The 21685-nt window shown below is 36.5% G+C and overlaps 1 protein-coding gene across 4 annotated transcripts in view; it reads left to right on the top strand.

Moving 5' to 3' along the window:
* The window catches only part of ZNF326 (zinc finger protein 326), a 36784-nt gene extending 15301 nt beyond the window's left edge, over positions 1-21483 (top strand). For all 4 annotated transcript variants that reach the window (XM_047083628.1, XM_047083629.1, XM_047083630.1 and 1 more), the window contains 7 exons: positions 1049-1247; positions 6784-6895; positions 12725-12872; positions 14176-14275; positions 16689-16819; positions 18606-18701; positions 20583-21483. In XM_047083628.1, the coding sequence (XP_046939584.1) occupies positions 1049-1247; positions 6784-6895; positions 12725-12872; positions 14176-14275; positions 16689-16819; positions 18606-18701; positions 20583-20948 (1152 nt within the window). In that variant the 3' untranslated portion in view covers positions 20949-21483. The remainder of the gene's footprint in view (positions 1-1048; positions 1248-6783; positions 6896-12724; positions 12873-14175; positions 14276-16688; positions 16820-18605; positions 18702-20582) is intronic.
* Positions 21484-21685: the final 202 nt, after the last annotated feature.

Here is a 21685-nt window from a genome sequence, read left to right as displayed (position 1 = left end):
CACTTAACATTTTTCATGCTGTATATTACTTTAGGCAAATGATTTTTTTCTTAATGAGACTTCAAATATCAATTTTGTTTTCACAATAGAAAAACAGGTATTCCTGTACTTTGTGTTCACCATTCTAGTCTGAATGGACTTTTCTTTCTTTCCTCCTGTTAATGAAGTAGATGAACCAACAGGACTTTTCTTTTTTAATCTTCACTTGTACAATTCCCATTGGATCCTTCTCTTCAGATTACTCCTCAGTCTTTATCTTCTAAAAGTAAGGTTAGCAGAATAAATTTCTATGGACATGTAGCCTCTTGGTGTAGTGGATTTTGTTAACGATAAGAGAAGAGAAAGGGACACAAGAGTCGTTTGGTTGCATGACTCTTCGTCTGTAAACTTTTGCTTCTTGGGCTTCTGGGTCAGAATATGTTTCTCTAGGTAAGAATGTGAATGGAACGTCAGATGTAATTCTTTATCTGAAGTGTGTCCTGGAAGTTGATGCATGGTTATGCTTTAACTCTCCTATTTCATACTAATGTTCCATCTCGCCTTCTCATTCCCTTTTTCAACAGGGAGAAATCCTAAATGATTTCTGGATCTTTTTTACTTCAAACTTCATATATGGTCTTCTTTATGCATCTTAGTTTTAAGCCAGGTTTTAGTGAAATAAAGATGTCTTTTTAGGTCTTTTCATGGGAAAACATCAATTAGGAACTCTGAAGAGGAGTTGTCAGAGAGTTGTACAAGTGGTAATATTCTGACAGGCACATTTGCTGTTTATGATCTCAATTTTGAATTGTAAAAATTAAAAAAATAGGTAGGAAATATCCATATTTGTTTTATTGGAAATAAAAATACTAATTCACTGGATTTGAGTTCATGTAATAATTTACAAAGGTTTTCCATGTGTTTATTCAGAGCGGACATGTAAAATTTAGTTCAGTTCTGGGTAATTTTCAGGTGAAAATTATTAGATAGATAACAGGTAAAATTTGTGTGAATTCATACTTTATCTTTAGATATTATGCTAATATTTCTTGATTTCACAAATTTGCAGCATATGAGTGATTTTGGAAGCATTCATAGACCTGGAATTGTTGTTGACTATCAAAACAAACCCACCAATGTGACAGTTGCTGCTGCAAGAGGAATAAAGAGAAAAATGATGCAACCATTTAATAAGCCTGGTGGAACCTTTATCAAGAAACCCAAGCTAGCAAAGCCTGTGGAGAAGATGAGCCTCAGCAAATCACCCAGTAAGTGAGAAAACATAATTGCTATGGCTTATGGTACTTCTAGTTTTTAAAAAATTTAATGCTTTAGATAATTTTTTCATGTTCATATGACAAACTGCATAGTAGTTTCAACTGTAGAAATTAGATCCATTGAATCACCTAGTGTAGTCACTAATCACTCATACACATCAAAATTACCCAGAGACACTTTTTAAAAATGCACATGCCCTGGTCCACCCCTCTTCCCTGAGTCCTTATTTAGGATGGAGTCAGATCATCTATATGTGTTAAAAGGCTTCTCACATGATTTTGATTCAAAGTTTTGTCTTGGGTGTTATATTTGTTGTTGGAAGGTACTGCTGAGGATGTAGTATTCTCACATTATACAGAATCCCCTTTATGAGGACAAAGGGAAGAAATTTTTCATGGTTCTTGGTACCAGGAAAAGGTGTGTTTCTTCTGGAAATTTAATTTGCTTTTAATTTTGTGGACTGACGACTCTTAGAGACAGTCACATTTTCCATCTGTACATTGTTAAAAAATTGAGAGCCAATCTGAAAATGAAATGAAGAAAACCATTTCATTCATATTAGCATCAAGAAGACTAAATACTCAGGTAAATTTAGCAAAAGTAGTATAAAACTTAAAACAGTATTCAAAACCTACAAAACATTGTTGAAAGAAGTTTAAGAAGATCTAAATAAATGGAAAAACTAAATAAATGGTTCAAAGATCATAAGATTTAATGTTGAGATGGTTATATTCCCCAAACTGATCTACAGATTTATTAGCACAATCCCTGTTAGAATTCCACCTGACTTCTTTGCAAAAATTGACAAGTTGATTCTAAAGCTCATAAGGAGTTGCAAGGGATCTAAAATAGTGAAAACAGTCCTAAAAAAGTGAAACAAAATAGAAAGACTTACACTTCACCTTACTTGGAAAGACTCAACACTTCTCAGTCATCAAGGCAAAAATAAATATAAAAAAACAAAAAGTAATTCAGTGTACATGTAAAAATAGACAAAATATTTGGTATATATTATTTTGCTATTATGTGTTTTCATAAAGAAGTCTGAAGAAGACCTTTTGTTAGCTTTTATTTAGGTACATCCTTGACTGTCATCTAGTTTAGTCAAGTGTACTTGATTTTGTGTAGAGATATGTTACAAAGTTAAAAAATAAAATAAAACAGCATAGATAAGTAACAGTAATTTGACTCTGAACTTTTTTTTTAATAAAAAAAGCTTTATTGAGATATAATTCACACACCTTATAATTCATCCATTTAAAGTGTTCCAATCATTGGTTTTTAGTGTATTCACAGATACATGCAAATATCACTAATCTATTTGCGAACATTTTCATCTCCTCTCAGAGACCTGGTACCCTTTAGGCATTACCCCCAACAAACCCCACAGACCAGAGCAACTACTAACTTACTTTCTATCTTTGTAGATACCTGTATTCTAAACTTACATATGAAAAAAAAAAATTGTATAAAATGTGGACTTCTGTAATGGGCTTCTTTCACTTAGCATAATCTTTTCAGGGTTCATTCAAGTTACAGCAGGTATTAGTACTTCGTTCCATTTTATGGCTGGAAATATTCCACTGTATGAACAAATCAAATTTTCTTTATTCATTCACTGATGGGTATTTGGGTTGTATCTACCTTTTGGGGACTATGAATAGTGCTGTAAACATCTGTGTATAAGTTTTTGTGTGAGCATATGTTTTCATTTCTCTTAGATATATATCTAGGAGAAGTGCTGGATCATATAGTATAATCATTTGAGGAACTACCTGTTTTCCAAAGCATCTGCACCATTTTACATTCCCACTAGCAGTAGATGAGAGTTCTGATTTTTCTATATCCTTGCTATGGCTTGTTATCTATTTGATTCAAACCATCCAGGTAGTATGCAATGGTATCTCATTGTGGTCTTGATTTACATTTCCCTAATAAGTAATGGGTGGGCATTTTTTTCTCGTGCTTATTGGCTCTTCATATACCTTTCTTGGAAAAATGCACGTTTAGATATTCTGCTCACTTATTAGTTGGGCTATTTGTCTTTTTATTGAGTTGAAAATATTCTTTATATATTCTAGCCATCTCTATCTTACTTATAGAGATAAAAACACAGACTTAAACATTCAACCTTTATTGATGGGGGAGTGGGAGGGAGGGGAAAGTGGGTGATGGGCATTGAGGAGGGCACCTGTTGGGATGATCACTGGGTGTTGTTTGCAAACCAATTTGACAATAAATTTCATATTTCAAAAAAAAAAACAAAACAAAAAAACCCAGTCAACCTTTACATGAAACACAAATTTAAAACTTAGACAATAAGAACAAAAAGGATAAAATTAAATACTGTCAGGCTATGGTAGGTACTCTGATTTAATTCTGTTTGTTTTGATCATTGATGATGAATTTTAATAAACTTTTGCTTTAAGAAAATTATAATATATGCAATGTTGAAAAAAGGATTTAGCTCATTTACTCACCTAGTTTTTGTTGTTTTCTTGTGAGAGAGAGCATGTGTGTGGGGGAGAGGGGCAATGGGAGAGGGAGGGCGAGGCAGAGAGAGAGAGAGGGAAAAAATATCGATAGATAGGAAGAAGGAAGGAAAAAGAAAGGAAAGAAAAAATGAATACCCCAAGCAGGCTCCATGCTCAGCTCAGAGCCTGATGTGCGGCTTGATCCCACGACCCTGGGACCATGCCCTGGGCCAAAACCAAGGGTCAGATGCTCATTTGACTGAGCCACCCAGATGCCCCTTAACTAGTATTTATTAAAAATGATCTCTTTGAAAGCACTTTATTATTTTTTTTTTTAATTTTTTTTTAACGTTTATTTATTTTTGAGACAGGGAGAGACAGAGCATGAACGGGGGAGGGGCAGAGAGAGAGGGAGACACAGAAATGGAAACAGGCTCCAGGCTCTGAGCCATCAGCCCAGAGCCCGACGCGGGGCTCGAACTCACAGACCGTGAGATCGTGACCTGAGCTGAAGTCGGACGCTTAACCGACTGAGCCACCCAGTCGCCCCTGAAAGCACTTTAGAAACAAGAGGTCAAACTGCCAAAGCTACTTCAAAATATTTCTATAAAAGTTTAAAATCAGGAAATGCCAACTTCAGTGACAGATATAAACAATATAAATCACAGACATGACACATCAAAAGTAAAAATTTACAAGGTAAAATAGTATACAATTTAATTTCAAAAAGTTTCAATGACAGAATAACACCTTGTTTTATTGTACATGTGACAACAAAAGCAAATTCAAATAATAAATATTATGTGGGGCACCTGTGTGGCTCAGTTGGTTAAGCATCTCTTAATTTCGGTTCAGGTCATGATCTCATGGTTTGTGAGTTCAAGCCCTGCGTCAGGCTCTGCGCTGATGGTGCAGTGCATTATTTACTTAAGAGAAAAAGAACTAGACATAGACATGTCCTTAAGATAAAAATACTGAATAACTAGGAATGTGTGTTCTCTGGAAGACCAGAAATAGTTTCTAAGTCCCTAATTCTGCTTAGACAATCTAAACTCTGACCATCTAATTCTGTCTTTGTATTTTCCCAAATTCATTCTCAACAGTCACTATTTTGCTGAATATTAGGTCCAGGTAAGTTATAGAAGACATTGAGAGTCTAGAGTAAGATCTGCCATATTCTTCATCTTTCCTCCATTAAAAGAAAGGTTGGGGGAGGAGGGGTGTGGAAGCACAAAAGCTTTTAATTTTGATAAAGTCTAATTTATCTATTTTTCTTTGGCTGCCCAGTTCTTTTGGGTGTATATCTAAGAATTCCTTGCCAAATTCCAAAGTCATAAAGATATACTCCTATGTTTTCTTGGAAGAGTTTTCTAGCTATAGTTCTTGCATTTGGGTCTTGTATTTTAGCATTTGCATGTGGCTGTCCAGTTGCCCAGCACCATTTGTTGCAAAGACTGTTCTCTCCCAACAGAATAATTTTGGCATCCTTGCTAAAAACCAGTTGACCAAAGTTTTATGAGTTTATTTCTGGACTCCCAATTCTGTTCTGCTAATCTATAGGTCTGTCCTTGTGCCAGTAACACAGTATCTTGATTATCGTAGCTTTGTAGTAAGTTTGGAAATCATGAAGGGTGAGTCTTTCTATTTTGTTTTTCTTTTTAGGATTGTTGTCACTACTTTAGATCCCTTCCTTATGAGCTTTAGAATCAACTTGTCAATGTTTGTAATGAAATCAGTTAGAATTCTGAGGGATTGCATTAAATCTGTAGATCAGTTTGGGGAGTACAACCATCTTAACAACGTTAAGTCTTCTAATCTCTGAACCATTTATTTCCATCTTCTTTAACCTCTTTTCAACAATGTTTTGTGGTGTTGTTTTTTTTTTTGTAAATTCATCCTATATGTCTACCTACCTATCTTCTTATTTATATAATCTCTACACACAACATGGGGCTCAAACTCACAACTCTGAGATCAAGAGTCTCATGTTCTTCCAACTGAGTCAGCCGGGGACCCCTGTTTTGTAGTTTTTAAGTACTGTGTAAGTTTTACATTTCCTTTGTTAAATTTGTTCCTATTTAGTTTTGTTGATGCTAATATGAATGAAATGGTTTTCTTAATTTCATTTTCAGTTTGCCTCTCAATTTTTTAACAATGTACAGATGGAAAATGTGACTGTCTCTAATTGTCAGTCCACCAGATTAAAAGCAAATTAAATTTCCAGAAGAAATACACCTTTTCCTGGTACCAAAAACCATGAAAAATTTCTTCCCTTTGTCCTCATAAAGGGGATTCTGTGTAATATGATAATACTACATCCTCAACAGTACCTTCCAAAAATAAATGTAATATCCAAAGCAAAACTTTGAATCAAAATCATATGAGAAGCCTTTTAAAACATACAGATGATCTGACTCCATCCTAAATAAGGATTTAGGGAAGAGGGGTAGACCAGGGCATGTGCATTTTTAAAAAGTGTCTCTGGGTAATTTTGATGTGTATGAGTGATTAGTGACTACACTAGGTGATTCAAAGGATCTAATTTCTACAGTTGTAATTACTATGCAGTTTGTCATGAACATGAGAAACTTATTTAAAAGCACTGAAGCCATAGGGGTGCCTGGGTGGCTCAGTCGGTTAAGCGTCCGACTTCGGCTCAGGTCATGGTCTAATGGCTCTTGGGTTCAAGCCCCACGTTGGGCTCTGTGCTGACAGCTCAGAGCCTGGAACCTGCTTCAGATTCTGTGTCTTCATCTTTCTCTCTCTGCCCCTCCCAGCTTCGGCTCTGTCTCTGTCTCTGTCTCTGTTTCTCTCTCTCTCTCAAAAATAAACATTAAAAAAATTTAAAAAAAAAACACTGAAGCCATGGTAATGATATTCAAATGAATGAAGTTTAAGAAATACTGGTTAATCTCAAACTGATTTTTCTGGTGAGTTCAATTTAGATTGTGATCACCAAATATACCTTGCATGTTTAATGCTTTATGAAGTGGGAACTGAAAAGGGAGGATGGAAAAATGATATTTAATTTTGACTCTTGTTGATATCCTAGCAAAAACTGATCCTAAAAATGAAGAAGAAGAAAAGCGACGTATTGAGGCTCGGCGAGAAAAACAAAGGCGCAGAAGAGAAAAAAACAGTGAGAAATATGGAGATGGATACAGGTTTGTGCTTAGTAGAGTCTGAAAATTGGTCTTATTAAAAAACAGTTTCCTAGGAAATGCAAATACATCAGTTGGAATGTGAGAAAATTCATGGGGTCAAATGAAAAGGCTTGATCAAAGATATATAGGAATATTTTTAATTCTTGGTATTTATGTGCAGTCACACTGAGAAAAATAAGAAAAAAGAGTTCCATCCCTAATGGTAATTTGAAAATAAAAAATACCTAGAAATACAGTATTCTTAAAAAAGAAATACGTGTCATGACATGAAGAAAACCACAAAGTCTTGAGATTTGACTACATGGAGACATACTGATATTCTTGGATAGAAAAACTAAATAGTAGAAATGTAACAAGTGTCATCAATCTTGATTCCAAAGAAGATTCTGTAAAAGAAGAGTAGATGAGTAGGTACTAGCTTTTCTAGATAATCGAAACATTTGAAAGCTGTAATAGTTAAAAATATGTGGCACTAAAAAAAGGCTATTAGTATAATAGGATTATTAACCTCTAAATACATGTGTTATATGTAAGAATATAGTATATAATACAAATGTTGCAAACAAAAGGAGAATTGCTTAAAAGGGGGGGGGGGTTGCTTGAACAACTGAACAATAAGAAAAATAGTTTAGATCCTCTTCTTACACCAGTGAAGATGAATCCATTGGATTAAAGAACCTACAAAATGGAAAATAACAGGAAAATAAAATAGAATATTTTAATTGCTGCGGAAGTCTTTTTTCTAGGCTTAAAAGTGGTAGATTAAATTACAAAGGAAATAATGACCACATTAGTTTCAATAAAACTTTACGCCTTGAAAACAGACAGACTTGGAAAATATTATAAACACAAGAATGATTAATATCTAAGGTAAATATCACCCAACCAGTATTTTTTAAAAAGTAAAAACAAGATGCCTAATATATGATTGGGTGAAGGAACAATAGCTAGTTCATAGTTTTAGGGGAAACGCTGAAACTCATTGTAAGATAAACTGGGAATTTAAATAATAGCATGGCATTTTATTAGGAGAAAAGAAACATTGATTTACTAACATGGATACAATCAAAGCATACACTTATAATTGCTGGTAACCAAATAATATGGTTTTAACTACTGGGAAGCAGTTTAACAGTCCTTAAAAATGTCTTGAATTTTTTTATAGTCCATGATCTCTCCAGGAAGATAATGTAAAAGTAGAAGAGTTTAATCTAAAAAGCTGCCCTTTACAGCATTATTTATAATAGCTCCAGACATGAAACAAGTATCAGTGACAGAGAGTAGTCAAGTATGTGTAAATTTTGACACATCCCTCTATGGGGTCTTAGGCCATTGTTGAAAATGAAGGCTATAAGGGGCGCCTGGGTGGCGCAGTCGGTTAAGCATCCGACTTCAGCCAGGTCACGATCTCGCGGTCTGGGAGTTCAAGCCCCGCGTCAGGCTCTGGGCTGATGGCTCAGAGCCTGGAGCCTGTTTCCATTTCTGTGTCTCCCTCTCTCTCTGCCCCTCCCCCGTTCATGCTCTGTCTCTCTCTGTCCCAAAAATAAATAAACGTTGAAAAAAAAAATTAAAAAAATTAAAAAAAAAAGAAAATGAAGGCTATAAAGCCTGTAGTAACATGGAGAAAATGCAGGCAAAATAGAAAAAAAATATATATAACGTGTAAAGTTGTGCATGAAAACGTCTAAGAAAATTTCTCAAAAGGACAGTATTTGATACTTCTTTCATCATCTTTCTCTGAAATTGCTGCTTATGCTAGGAAAATAAAGATTATAAAATTTAAAAAGTAAATTCAGTGTATGTTTTGCTTAGAACATAGTTTTGCTCTTGAAAAGTTAATTTGTGTAGCATGAGGGGAATGAAATATTACATGTAAGTGAATTTTCTATATGTCTAAAACTTTATCTTAGTTCAGAAAATAATATTTTAAGAGCAGCATCTGCAGACCTTTCCATGGAGATATGTTTACGTTGTCCGTTTTCTTTCATATTAAACAGGATATTCTTTGTTACTATTTGGTTTTAACATATACATTGATTTTATTTATGTAAAATGTGGTAAAAGAAAATTCAGTTGCATCTGAATTCCCAGATTTTTTTGTTTGCTTAGACTGTCTTTGATTTTAGTGAGATAGGTATTGCATTTGGCCCATAAACCACATGGGGGTTCAGGGTGCTAATTCTCCAGAGTTACAAATCTGTAACTTTGGATTCCTCCAACACTTCTTATAGCCACCTGATGACTGGAAGCCTTACTGAGAACTTAAACAGTTGATAAACATATTCTGTATGTTATTTGTATTATATACTGTATTCTTATAATAAAGTAAGCTAGGGAAAAGAAAAAATATATATATTTTAAAGTTTATTTATTTTGAGAGAGAGAGAGCACACGTGAGCGGGGAAGGGGCAGAGAGAGAGAGAGAGAGAGAGAGAGAGAGAGAGAGAATCCCAAGCAGTCTCTGTGCTGTCAGTGTAGAGCCAGACCTGGGGCTGGAGCTCAAGAACTGTGAGATCATGACCTGAGCCAGAATCAAGAGTCAAGACGCCTAACCAACCGAGCCACTTGGTTTTCCTAACGAAGAGAAAATACATTTACAGAACTATACTATAAAAAATCTGTGTATAAGGCACCTGTGCAGTTCAAACCCCTTTTGTTTAAGCTGTACTTCTGTAATCTCTGTCCAGCTTTAATAACCTTTTCCTGTGCTCTTTCTGATATGTTACTCCTAATTTGTTGCCACCTGAGAAACAATAGGATTAAGCTTCTTAAGAATTAACCCATGAAAAGAAGTTCTAGTGTTAAGAGGCAGGTAGTTTTGTTCCTTGACAGTATCCCTGCCACTGTGGATAGAATTCCTTCTTTTGACGGGTGACGGGATTAGTGAAAACAGTGAAATGAACTCTTTGTTTCAAGTGTATAGGAATCTGAAGCTGATTTTACATTATGAGATTAATTTTGCTATTTACCCCTGAATACTTTCCCCTTTAAAAATTATAGCTTTGGGGGCGCCTGGGTGCCTCAGTTGGTTAAATGTCTGACCTTGGCTCAGGTCTTGATCTCGCTGTGGGTTTGAGCCCCACATTAATTAGGCTTCTGTGCTGTCAGTGCACAGCCCGCCTCAGATCCTCTGTTTCCCTTCTTTCTGACCCTCCGCTGCACATGCGCACACGCGCACACGCGCATGTGCTCCCTCTCTCTGTCAAAAATAAACATTAAAAAAAGTTTAAAAAAACTAAAGCTTTGGATATGATATATCTGTGTTAATATACATGTGTGAATTGGAGAAAATGAAAGAACTGAACTTTCATTTAGCTGTAAATATAAATCTCATATAAGGTAAAGTATGTCAGTTCAATTAAGTTGTCATTTTAGAATAAGAATACAATAGTCTAAAATTATTATAATTTATCAGAGCAGTTTTGCTTTGAGTTAGGAAGGTAAGAGACTGACAATAAATATTCTTTTTTTTTTTAAATTTTTTTTTTTCAACGTTTATTTATTTTGGGGACAGAGAGAGACAGAGCATGAACGGGGGAGGGGCAGAGAGAGAGGGAGACACAGAATCAGAAACAGGCTCCAGGCTCCGAGCCATCCGCCCAGAGCCCGACGCGGGGCTCGAACCCACGGACCGCGAGATTGTGACCTGGCTGAAGTCGGACGCTTAACCGACTGCGCCACCCAGGCGCCCCAATAAATAACTATTCTTGCGATACATTCTTTTTGGATATTTGAATGCTTTCAGTATAATAGAGTAGAGGGAGCCGGGGGGAGGGGACAGGGGTGTGAGAGCTATAAACAAACAATAGTATAAAGGGAAGAGTGCCAGAAGGGAAGTACAAAGTGATCTTACAGGAGGTGACTTCTCAGTAGGAGTGCAGGAAAATCAGGGAAATGGATGGAGGCAGTATTTGAACTGACTTGGGAACGGTAGGATAAATAAAATAAATGGTAGGAGCTGTTAGGCAGCCCTGGTAGAGGGCATGGCTCGAGGTTACAGCAAGGAAACAGGGACCTTTCATTCATATTCTGGATATGGAAAGCTGTGTAGATTGAACAGGGCTCTGGTGGGGGTTGGCAAGTGTGATTTAATTTGAACATTTAATGAAGACATACTGTGTGCCAGATACTGTTAAAAGCATTCAGTAGGGGGATGGGGCGCCTGGGTGGCCCAGTTGGTTGAGTGTCCAACCTCGGCTTAGGTTGTGATCTCTTGGTTTGTGAGTTGGAGCCCCGCATCGGTCTCTGTGCTGGCAGCTCAGAGCCTGGAGTCTGCTTCGGATTCTGTGTGTCCCTCTTTGTCTGCCCCTCTGTCTCTCCATCTCTCTCAAAGGTAAATAAACCTTAAAAAAATTTTCTTTATAAATATTTAGTAGGGGGGCACCTGGGTGGCTCAGTTGGTTAAATATCTGACTCTTGATTTTGGCTCAGGTCATGATCTCACGGTTTGTGAGATTGAGTCCCACTTTAGGCTCTGTGTTGACAGTGTGGAGCCTGCTTGGGATTTTCCTTCCCTCTCTCTCTGCCCTTCCTTTCTTGTGCTCGCTTGTGTTCTCGCTCTCTCTCAAAATAAATAACTTAAAAAAAAATAAAAGTATTCAGTGGGTAAAGCCAACAAGATATAGGAGAGATTAAAAACTTTTTTTAAGGGCAGCTAAAAGTGTTTTGACTTTGTTTTATGATGCTTAAGTCAGTGAAGCCAGTAAAGTGCTGTTGTCTCTTTTAGAAAGTGACTAATTAATTGAATTATTACTGTGTGGCGGGAACTGTTCTAAGGGCTTTATATACTTTTTTTTTTTTTCCATCCTCAATGATACTTCTATAAGGGTTCTCATTGCATTAAGATAAGAAAACTGTGATCCAGAGAAGTCAAGTAATTTGCCCAGTGTCTCACAAGGGGGCTCTGATATAAACCCAGCAGTAGGCTCCAGATCCCAAAGTTTTAACTAGGAAAATTAATATAATAGTGATATAAGGAATTAATTACAGGGGCACCTGGGTGGCTCAGTTGGTTAAGCATCTGACTTCAGCTCAGGTCATGATCTCACGGTCGGTGAGTTTGAGCCCCGCATTGGGCTCTGTGCTGACAGTTCAGAGCCTGGAGCTTGCTTCAGATTCTGTGTCTCCGTCTGTCTGCCCCTCCCTGGCTTTTGTGTGCACTCGCTCTCTCTCTCTCAAAAATAAACATTAAGAAAAAAAAGAATTAATTGGAAAATGGAGACTAGAGACAAACCAATGAAGAAACTATTGTTATAATTCAATGAAAAGGAAATAAAAAGAATACATAAGATAGGAACACTTTATAGGAGAAAAGAGGGAAATTCATATTGGAGTGGCTTCTGAGCTTCTAAATTTATCTAGTCTTGTCACTCATCCTGAAGTGGTCCTTAGAAGGTAGGGTTTTTGGTCACCCAACAGCTCCAAAGGAGTGAATTATGGTTGTCTGATGTTCACCTGGCTTTGTTGGTTATTACCTCGGTGGACTGCAAGCTTGAGAGTGGAACAGAGTATAAAGATAAGTAGTGGAACTTCAGAACTTGGTATTTTTGGAAGTTTGCTTTGGCTTTATAATTCTAAACTTGAAGTGGATAGCTTAGGACTAGATTAAATAGATCCACTGATTGCATTATTTGCAAAGTGGTATATAATAGCAGTGTTGGCCAAATATTTAAAGAAATACTGTTTTTTCTGACTTCAGCTAAATTTAGATCAACCATAAGATGGTATAAAGGAAATCATATATTTTGGTAAAATTAGTTTTATTGGCATGGTCTTATGAACTCTCAGTAAATAAGGCAATATTTAAGGAAAACTTTTTTTTCTTTATAGAATGGCATTCACATGTTCGTTTTGTAAATTCCGAACGTTTGAAGAAAAAGATATTGAGCTACATCTGGAAAGTTCTTCACACCAGGAAACATTGGATCATATTCAGAAACAAACCAAATTTGATAAAGTAGTTATGGAGTTTTTGCATGTAAGTAGCTGTTTTTAAATCAAGAGGCACTTTATTTGTATTTTAATTTCTTAGTTTTTCAGTTTCCCACCTCTCTTCCAAGTTTCTAAAAATTTAATTGACTACTTACTTAGAGAGTTTTTTTTAATATATGAAATTTATTGTCAAATTGGTTTCCAAACAACACCCAGTGCTCATCCCAAAAGATGCCCTCTTCAATGCCCATCACCTACCCTACCCTCCTTCCCACCCCATCAACCCTCAGTTCTCAGTTTTTAAGAGTCACTTAGAGAGTTTTTTTTTTTAAAAACTAGATGTGAATTCCTCTGTAAAGATTTTAGATTTGTAATTTGAGAGAATATTTTATGTTTTTACAGTAGTTTATGGCAGAGGTGTCAGGAAAAAGAATTCCTTTAACACCTGATTATTGATGCAGAATCAGCTATCATAAGTTGAGAGTCTGCTGTGTACCTAGCGTTGTGCTGGGTACTTTCATTCATTATTTCATTTGAGCGTCATCACTGTTCTTTTTTATCATGAAAGATCATGCTCAGAGCAGTGTAGTGACTCTTCCAGTTAAGTGGCAGTCTGAATTCAGAGCTAGAGAGCTGATGTCTGTTTAGTGTCCTTTCTATTATCAGTGTGTGGTCACTAGTTCAACAGTTTTTCTTGACTATTTAACAAAAGGTGTTATGCAAGGACTGAAGACACAGATACCACCCTTAGTGAACTCACAGTAATTGGAAAGAACACACTCATTTATACACAGATGACACAGTTAAATCGGAGGGCCAGGATTGAGGGTGTAGGCAGGGGGGTTTGGAAAAGGTGAGGATAGTTGAGGCCAGGGATGTTTAAGGAAGAGGCTAGAGCTGGACTGCTGATTGTACATATAGTTACTTTGGGCAAAAGACATGGAATTGTTAGGAGGTTAGAAATACAGTGATCATTCATTCTTCCCCATCCATGCAGAATTGTGTACCTTTACAGAAATTTCTTTCTGTTCATTTCATTCCTTAACTGGTTCCTGTCATTTCGGACTTTAATGTACCACATGCCCTTAGAAGATCTCTCTTAACTCTTCCAGCTCTGTTTGATTTCTCTTGTTCTTTATGCCTAAAATACACTTTGAAAGTGAATATTTTTTGTAAGTATCCCAGTAATTTATTTGTATTTGTATTTAATGATAGTCTTTTTCAACTGAACTATAAACTCCTTGAGGACAGATATTACTTCTTATATAACAGATGTTATCTTCCATAGGCTGAGTTTGATGCTAAGCTCAGTGAAAACTTTTTGTGTTTCTTCCTATTTTGTTTTATAGGAATGTATGGTGAACAAATTCAAGAAAACATCTATTCGTAAACAGCAGACAAATAATCAAACAGAAGTAGTTAAAATAATTGAAAAAGATGTTATGGAAGGTAAGTATTTAAACAAAGTGTATCAGAAATTAACACATATATTTTACTTACCATAATCTATTTCAGTGTAGATGCTGCCCACTAGTGTGATCGAGTCATATGTGGTAGCCGTGAGTAGGTCATCAGAGGTGACCTCCTTTTCCTCTTCTCATGTTTACAAATTTATCACTACCTACCATTATGTTTCTCACTTCAGTTTTACAAGAAAAATCAGCTTTTCCTCTAGGTGGAAGTGAATTCTTACATTCTGTCTTCTCACTTCTCATCTCCTTAAGGACTTTTGCTCAAATAGTGAACTCTTCTGTTTTTCTGTCTTTTTATTCCTCGTGATTCTGTCCCTGAAGCCTATGCTTTCATCTTTAAAAAAGAAAAAAAAAAAAAACTACATCTTTTAAAAAAATATATTTTATTTTATTTTTGAGACAGAGACAGAGCACGAGTGGGGGTGGGGTAGAGAGAGACACACACAGAGTCCGAAGCAGGCTCCAGGCTCCCAGCTGTCAGCACTGAGCCAGACACAAGGCTCATCAACTGCAAGATCATGATCTGAGCTGAAGTCAGACGCTCAACTGACTGAGCCACCCAGGTGCCCCCCAAAATCTCCATCTTTAAAAAAGAAAAGAAAAACAGATACTAGTTCCCCTAAAACTTGCTTTCCTATTAAACAACCATTCTTCTTTAAAACATAGTCCATACTGATCTGTGTCTTCACTACCCATTACTACTTCGCCACAGTAGACCACTTTATGTTACCAGTGGTCTACCAAAACTGCTGTGACAGAGATTCCCGATACCAGTAGGGTGATTCAGTAGGTTCTTCTGAATCATTATTTTACTTCTCTAACATTTTCCACTATTTTTTGTGAATCTGTTTCCACCCCTGGTTTCTGTGGTATCTCACTGTCCTGAGGTTCTTTATTCTTTTTCTTATTGTGTTTTTATTTTATTTTATTTTATTTTATTTTATTTTATTTTATTTTATTTTATTCTATTCTATTTTATTTTTATTATTTTTTTAAGAATTTATTTATTTTTGAGAGAGAGAGAGAGCAAGCAGCGGAGGGGCGAAGAGAGAATCCCCAGCAGGCTCTGTGCTTTTCACACCGAGTCTGTCTTGGCTTGAACTGAGATCATGAACTGAGCTGAAATCAAAAATCAGATGCTCAACCAACTGAGGCACCCAGGTGCCCCTCTCTGTGAAGCTTTTAGAAGTTGATATTTCCCAGTATTCTGTTTTCAGTTCCATGATCTTCTCTTTTTATATTCCTTCCTTATGATTCATCTAATCTCAGAGCTTAAACTATCTCCTCTGTGTTGATTACTTACATACTTCTGTCTCTAACACAGATCTATCTTCTGAACTCTTCTCTTGAACATTGAGATGCTTATTGGCCTTTCTCTTCAGCAGTCTTACAAAAGGAATGTATCAAAAAAATTTTGTGTGCTCTTTGGGCTTATTCCACCCCATTAAGAAAACAAAAACTCAGAAGACTGGTCTTTCATTTTCCTTGGAAGGTAGCCCCACCATCTAAGCCACAAGTATAAAGTTAGTCCTAAGTAATTTTACTTTTATTATATCTATAACATTGTATCTTATTGGTTCTGTCTTTTAAATATCTTCCAAGTCTGCTTCTTTACCTCTTTGAATATTGCATCTGTTCAAGTCTTTATCGTTCTCTTGGCAGTTATATTATTTTCCTAACTAGTGCCCTTACTTTCAGTCTTATCTCTTAAGTCTACTACCTGATTGTAGTACTTCAAGAAGTTTAACTGGGTCTCCATCCTCTATAGGATAAACTTCAAATTCCTATGCCTGGCATCCAAAGTTCTCCATGATATAGGCCCTGCTCTTTTTGTCTCTTTTGTCCCTTCTTTATTCTCAGTGCCCCGGCTGTATTGAATTACTTGGGACTCCCACAAAGTGCCATTTTCTCTCACCTTTCCCTTGTGTACATTATAACTTCACTTGTAATAAATCTTGATCACAGTTTTCAAGGTCCAACATATATTTTGTTTTTTGTGAATCCCAATTTTGACCTCTTTTTCCCTATCCTTGCCTACCCATATTCATTATTATGGAAATTCTTTTTTTTAGTACAAAAATCAACATTTGTCTTCTTTTATATTATATATTTGGGGGACAGACCCCTGGGACTCAGAGCAGGATTGTAGAATATGCAAGGAAATATAATGTAATTCTACTTTATAATTTTAATCTGTTATCCATAGTTTTAATCTATATATGCAGATTTATGAAACGTAGTAGAAAAACTCAACATAACCTACATATCTTGATCTTCTTTTTGGAAGAAGGGGGTATGAATAACCATAGAAACGAAATAATAAAAACTCATTTTGTCAAAAATAAGAATATATGAATCATTACTTATTAATAACTGGCTTTCTTTTGTAGGTGTTACTGCAGATGATCACATGATGAAAGTGGAGACTGTTCACTGCAGTGCATGCAGTGTGTATATCCCTGCTTTGCATAGTTCAGTGCAGCAGCACTTAAAATCTCCTGATCATATCAAAGGGAAGCAGGTAAGTTTTGACCTGTCTTGATGAAGTCATTGAAGTGTTCATTAATCCTTTATTGTCCTTTAAGGCTGTTGTTTCACACCTACCTGCTTACATACAGTCCTATTAATCTTATGTGTGAAAAACTGTAAAGATAACTAGAGAGGCAGTGTAGCCTAGTAGTTAAGTTAAGCATGGTGGTTAAGATTGGGCTCTGGAGCAAGAAGTCCTGGGTTGAATCCTGGTCCAGTACATGATGTGTTAAGCAAGTAAATTAGCTTTTCTTTGTCCAAGTTTCCTTACTTGTAAAATGGGGATAGATAATCATTCTACTCTTGCATGACTGTTTAAAGATTAAGTTAGTTACAATAGAAAAGACACTTAAAATAGTGCCTGACACATAGTGTAAGCATTCAGGAAATCATAGCTATTGAACTGTTTTTTTCATTAACACTTTTTTAAGTTGGTTCAAAACAGTTTTATGAGAGAGAGAGTGTGTTTTAGAACAAAACGGAAAGATTTAATCATAACCTACATTTTTCTGATGGCTGGGAAAAATAAAAAAAAAACTAGCATTACCAGTTACTATCTATTGTTACATTTTTGAGTAGAATTTACTAAAATATTCTAGGAAAAATGTACTGTTTTCTTTTTAATTGGCATATTTCTGCTTCTAAATTGGTTGGTTTTATTTAGTCCAGTTTATTTCAAATGTTTATATTGTGAGAAACTAGCTTGTTTGAGAAGCAAACTTAAAAATTCAAATATTAAAGGCTTAAGTTTTAAATAGAGCACACCTGAGTCTTAAATTCATATTGATGTGATTTTCATTTAACTTCGACTTGGTTAGTCACTTTGAGCACATATAATCTTTTAAAAATCTTCGTCCTTTCTCTTCTCTTTTGGCATTCCTTTGACACTTTTTTGGCAACTAGACATTTTTTTTTTTTAACGTTTTATTTATTTTTGAGACAGGGAGAGACAGAGCATGAACAGGGGAGGGTCAGAGAGAGGGAGACACAGAATCTAAAACAGGCTCCAGGCTCTGAGCTGTCAGCACAGAGCCTGACGCGGGGCTTGAACTCACGAACCACGAGATCAAGACCTGAGCCGAAGTCGGCCGCTTAACCGACTGAGCCACCCAGGCGCCCCCAGACATTTTTTTTTTTTTTAACATTTATTCATTTTTGAGAGACAGAGACAGAGCATGAGTGGGGGAGGGGCAGAGAGGGAGGAAGACACAGAATCTGAAGCAGGCTCCAGGCTCTGAAGTGTCAGCTTCAGAGCCCGACGCGGGGCTTGAACTCATGGAACACAAGATCATGCATGACCTGAGCTGAAGTCGGATGCTTAACTGACTGAGCCACCCAGGCGCCCTGGCAACTAGACATTTCATATTAACCTGTCCTCCTTTGTATAATACAGTCTTAGACTAACTACAGCCCAGAGGAAGACTATTCTAGCAGTATGAAAAATTGTTCTTTCTCTTTTGATAGCATGAAAATTAGTAGTTAGAATAGTTAGGGTGGGGGAAAGTGCATGTATAGTAGAAAGGAGAGCAACTGTTTAGTAGACCTAGATGTGTCATATGTAGTAACTGAGTGAATGAGTCTGATTGGCTTATTGAATCTTCATTATGTTAATCATGGATGGTTTAGATTGTGGTCACAGTAGTTGTTGCTTTATAGCTTAATTTGCCAGGAGAGAAATAATTTAAATGTAGCAATTTGAGCATACAATGTTGTTTTAATTATAGAAATATTTTCATGGCATGGTTTTCAGGTACCTCACTGTGTTCTATTTTTCATAGGCTTATAAAGAACAAATAAAAAGAGAGAGTGTCTTGACTGCTACAAGCATTTTAAATAATCCAATAGTGAAGGCGCGATATGAACGTTTCGTTAAGGTAAGACTTTAGGGCAAAACCTTTTTAGGTTACATTGTAGTATCTTTATAATCAAATGGTGACATAGTAACTGATATTTAAATATAGTGCAACATTAGGAAGCCTTTTACTTAATATCTTGCATATAGGTAAAAACATTGTTTTTCCTAATTGTTGGGATTTGTTGGGAGAGGGAACAATAAGTCATTCCTCTCTCATTTCTTTCTCACCGTGGATCATTTGAGAGAGATTCAGGAGTCTGATAGCAGATCATAATGTTAGCTTTATTCTTGATTTTTAAACAAAGGAGGACTTGAGGGATATGTCTTAACATGTGTAGTTACTGTGGACCTTAAGTTTATTTTATTTTGAGAGAGAGAGAGAGCTGGTGTGAGTGGGGGAGGGGCAGAGAGGGAGCATCCCAAGCAGGCTCCGAGTTGCCAGCTGTGGAGCCTGATAATGGGGCTCAAATCCACGAACTGTGAGATCATGACCTGAGCCGAAACCAAGAATCAGACGCTTAACTGACTCAGTCACCCAGGTGCTCCCTGTATTTCACTTCCAAATTAGAGAAACTTTTATCTCCCCAGCTTCTGTTAACTGGTTGAGCTAGACAGCAGTAGGCTTCCTTAGCTTACCACATGTGCATATTATGTAGAAAGTACCTAAACTAAGGAGAACTCTTCTAGAATTTTTTACTATGAATGTGATCCATGGACCAGCAGTATTGGTATTTCCTGGGAGTTCATTAGAAATGGAGAGTTGCATTTGAGCAAGATCCCAGTTGATTCAGAAACATATTAAAATTCAAGAAGCACTGGTGTCGCGTTACTCAATGGTATCCCTTTGTTCAGCTTTCCTGTCTGCTGTGTTCCCTGATGTTATTCCCCAGAACATCCTCTGCCCACGGTCAGCTCTGGTCATGTCTTAAAAACTGTTTCAACTTTTAAGTGCTCTCAGTCTGACAATATCTTTTTAAATCTTTGTCCTATGAAGATATAATCAGTTCATCAATTTATCACATTTCTTCAACTGTTTCTACCTTCACCCCCTTGCCTGGAGACTCATGGTCAGTCCTTCCAACAATGCAGTGCTGCCATTCCAAAAGTCCTCACTCATTCTTCCACCACTTACCAATTCCCAGCACTATGCCTTCTGTGGTTAGACTGTCTCACTGCAAGTATCATGGAATTGTACCATTGCTGTGTTTGCCAGATTTTCGCTGCAGTTCACAGTAATTTTGCGCATTACCAACCGATGTAATGTGCTTCCTACAGTGACTGTTTCAAAGCTTTTCCACTTTTTTCTTTAAAAATTTTTTTGAATGTTTACTTATTTTTGATACAGAGAGAGAGCATGAGCAGGGGAGGGGCAGAGAGAGAGGGAGACACAGAATCCGAAGCAGGTTCCAGGCTCTGAGCTGTCAGCACAGAGCCTGACGTGGGGGCTCGAACCCATGAACTGTGAGATCATGACCTGAGCCGAAGTCAGACGCTTAAGCGACTGAGCCACCCAGACGCCCTGAAGCTTTTCCACTCTTAACCTGTTTTCAGAGATCCTACCACAGAAGTACATTGAATCCTGGTGTAATTAAGTAGGACATAAATCTCTATCTGTTTCTACCAGAACCCACATATTTGCTTTTGTCATATGCATATGATTTTAGAAATTAGGTTAGGAAAATGTGGCCTTTAAGCGTTCCAGTTTATGGAATATAAATAAATGACTTCAGTAATTTATCCACTTTGGTATGAAATAGGTACTGAACAAATATGTCATGATTTGTCGTAAATTAAAAAGCTTCAGATTGTATTTATTTTTGATGTTACAGCAAATAAAAATTGCACTGGTAACAAAAATGAATATGCTGATTTTAAAAGCTGTTTTTCCTCATGTTTTTAGGGTGAGAATCCTTTTGAAATTCAAGATCATTCTCAAGATCAACAAATAGGAGATGAGGAGGAGGAAGAAAAGATTGATGAACCTATTGAAGAGGAGGAGGAGGAGGAGGAGGAAGTGGAGGAAGTGGGGGAAGTAGAGGAAGTAGAAGAAGTGGAGGAAGCAGAGGAAGTGGGAGAAGGAGGAGGAGTGGAGGGAGTGGGAGACACAGAGGAAGCAGGGGACCAGGAGGCAGTGGGGGAAGGAGAGGCAGCCGGGGAGGGAGAAGCAGTGGGGGAGGGAGGAGTGGGGGAAGGAGAGGAAGTAGAGGAAGAAGCAGCAAAGGAAAAGCCTGTTGACTTCCCTGTTGACCAACCTGAAGAAAATTAAATAGAGGGTATTAGTCAGATTTAAAAGAAGCTTTAAATTTCTCTCGTAATGTGGAAAAGGGTAAGAATTTTAATAGTTTAAAATATGAGAGTTAACACCCATGTTGCATGCATTCCACACATTCAGATTTGTTTTATATAATTTCTAAATGTTTGGCATTTGTTTAATAAAATGAGGGTGAGACTATTTTAGTTTAGTTTTTATAGTTACCAACTTAGATTAGATAAATTGTTTGTATAATTTTTAAGCTTAATTTTTATTACTTTAATTGGTGTTAAGGATAACAGATGTGTATTGTTAGTATATCTATTCTAATCATTTGAACTTAAATGCTGCTGTTGGGAGTATATATTCAAGTGTGCATTAATGTTTTCAATACTTACCCTAGAAGAGATAAATTGGGCAAGTATTTTGTGCTCTGACTGTGTATTTTTTTACTGCATTGGACATTGAATAGTAATTTGCGTTAAGATACGCTTAAAGGCTTTTTGTGACCATGTTTCCCTTTGTAGCAATAAAACGTTTTTTACAAAAACTCTTTCCCTGGATTAGCAATTTTAAATGAAATGATTCATCAATTAAATTAGTATTTAAAATGAGATTTTGCCTTAATGTAGGAGTTTAGCTCACGGATATTTCGAGATGATTGAGAAGAGTTGAAGAAATTTACTTCCATCATTTTAAAAGTACTACTAAAATATTTTTTAACATATTTTAAGTTGAGGTCAGTCCATAAC

The sequence above is a fragment of the Lynx rufus genome, unplaced genomic scaffold (genome assembly GCF_022079265.1).
Source record: "Lynx rufus isolate CCGP_SWC_20201006 ecotype Redwood Valley unplaced genomic scaffold, mLynRuf1.p SCAF_2, whole genome shotgun sequence".
Lineage (NCBI taxonomy): Eukaryota > Metazoa > Chordata > Mammalia > Carnivora > Felidae > Lynx > Lynx rufus.
Note: the sequence above shows the minus strand (reverse complement) of the source record. Positions and strands in the feature narration are given on the sequence as shown.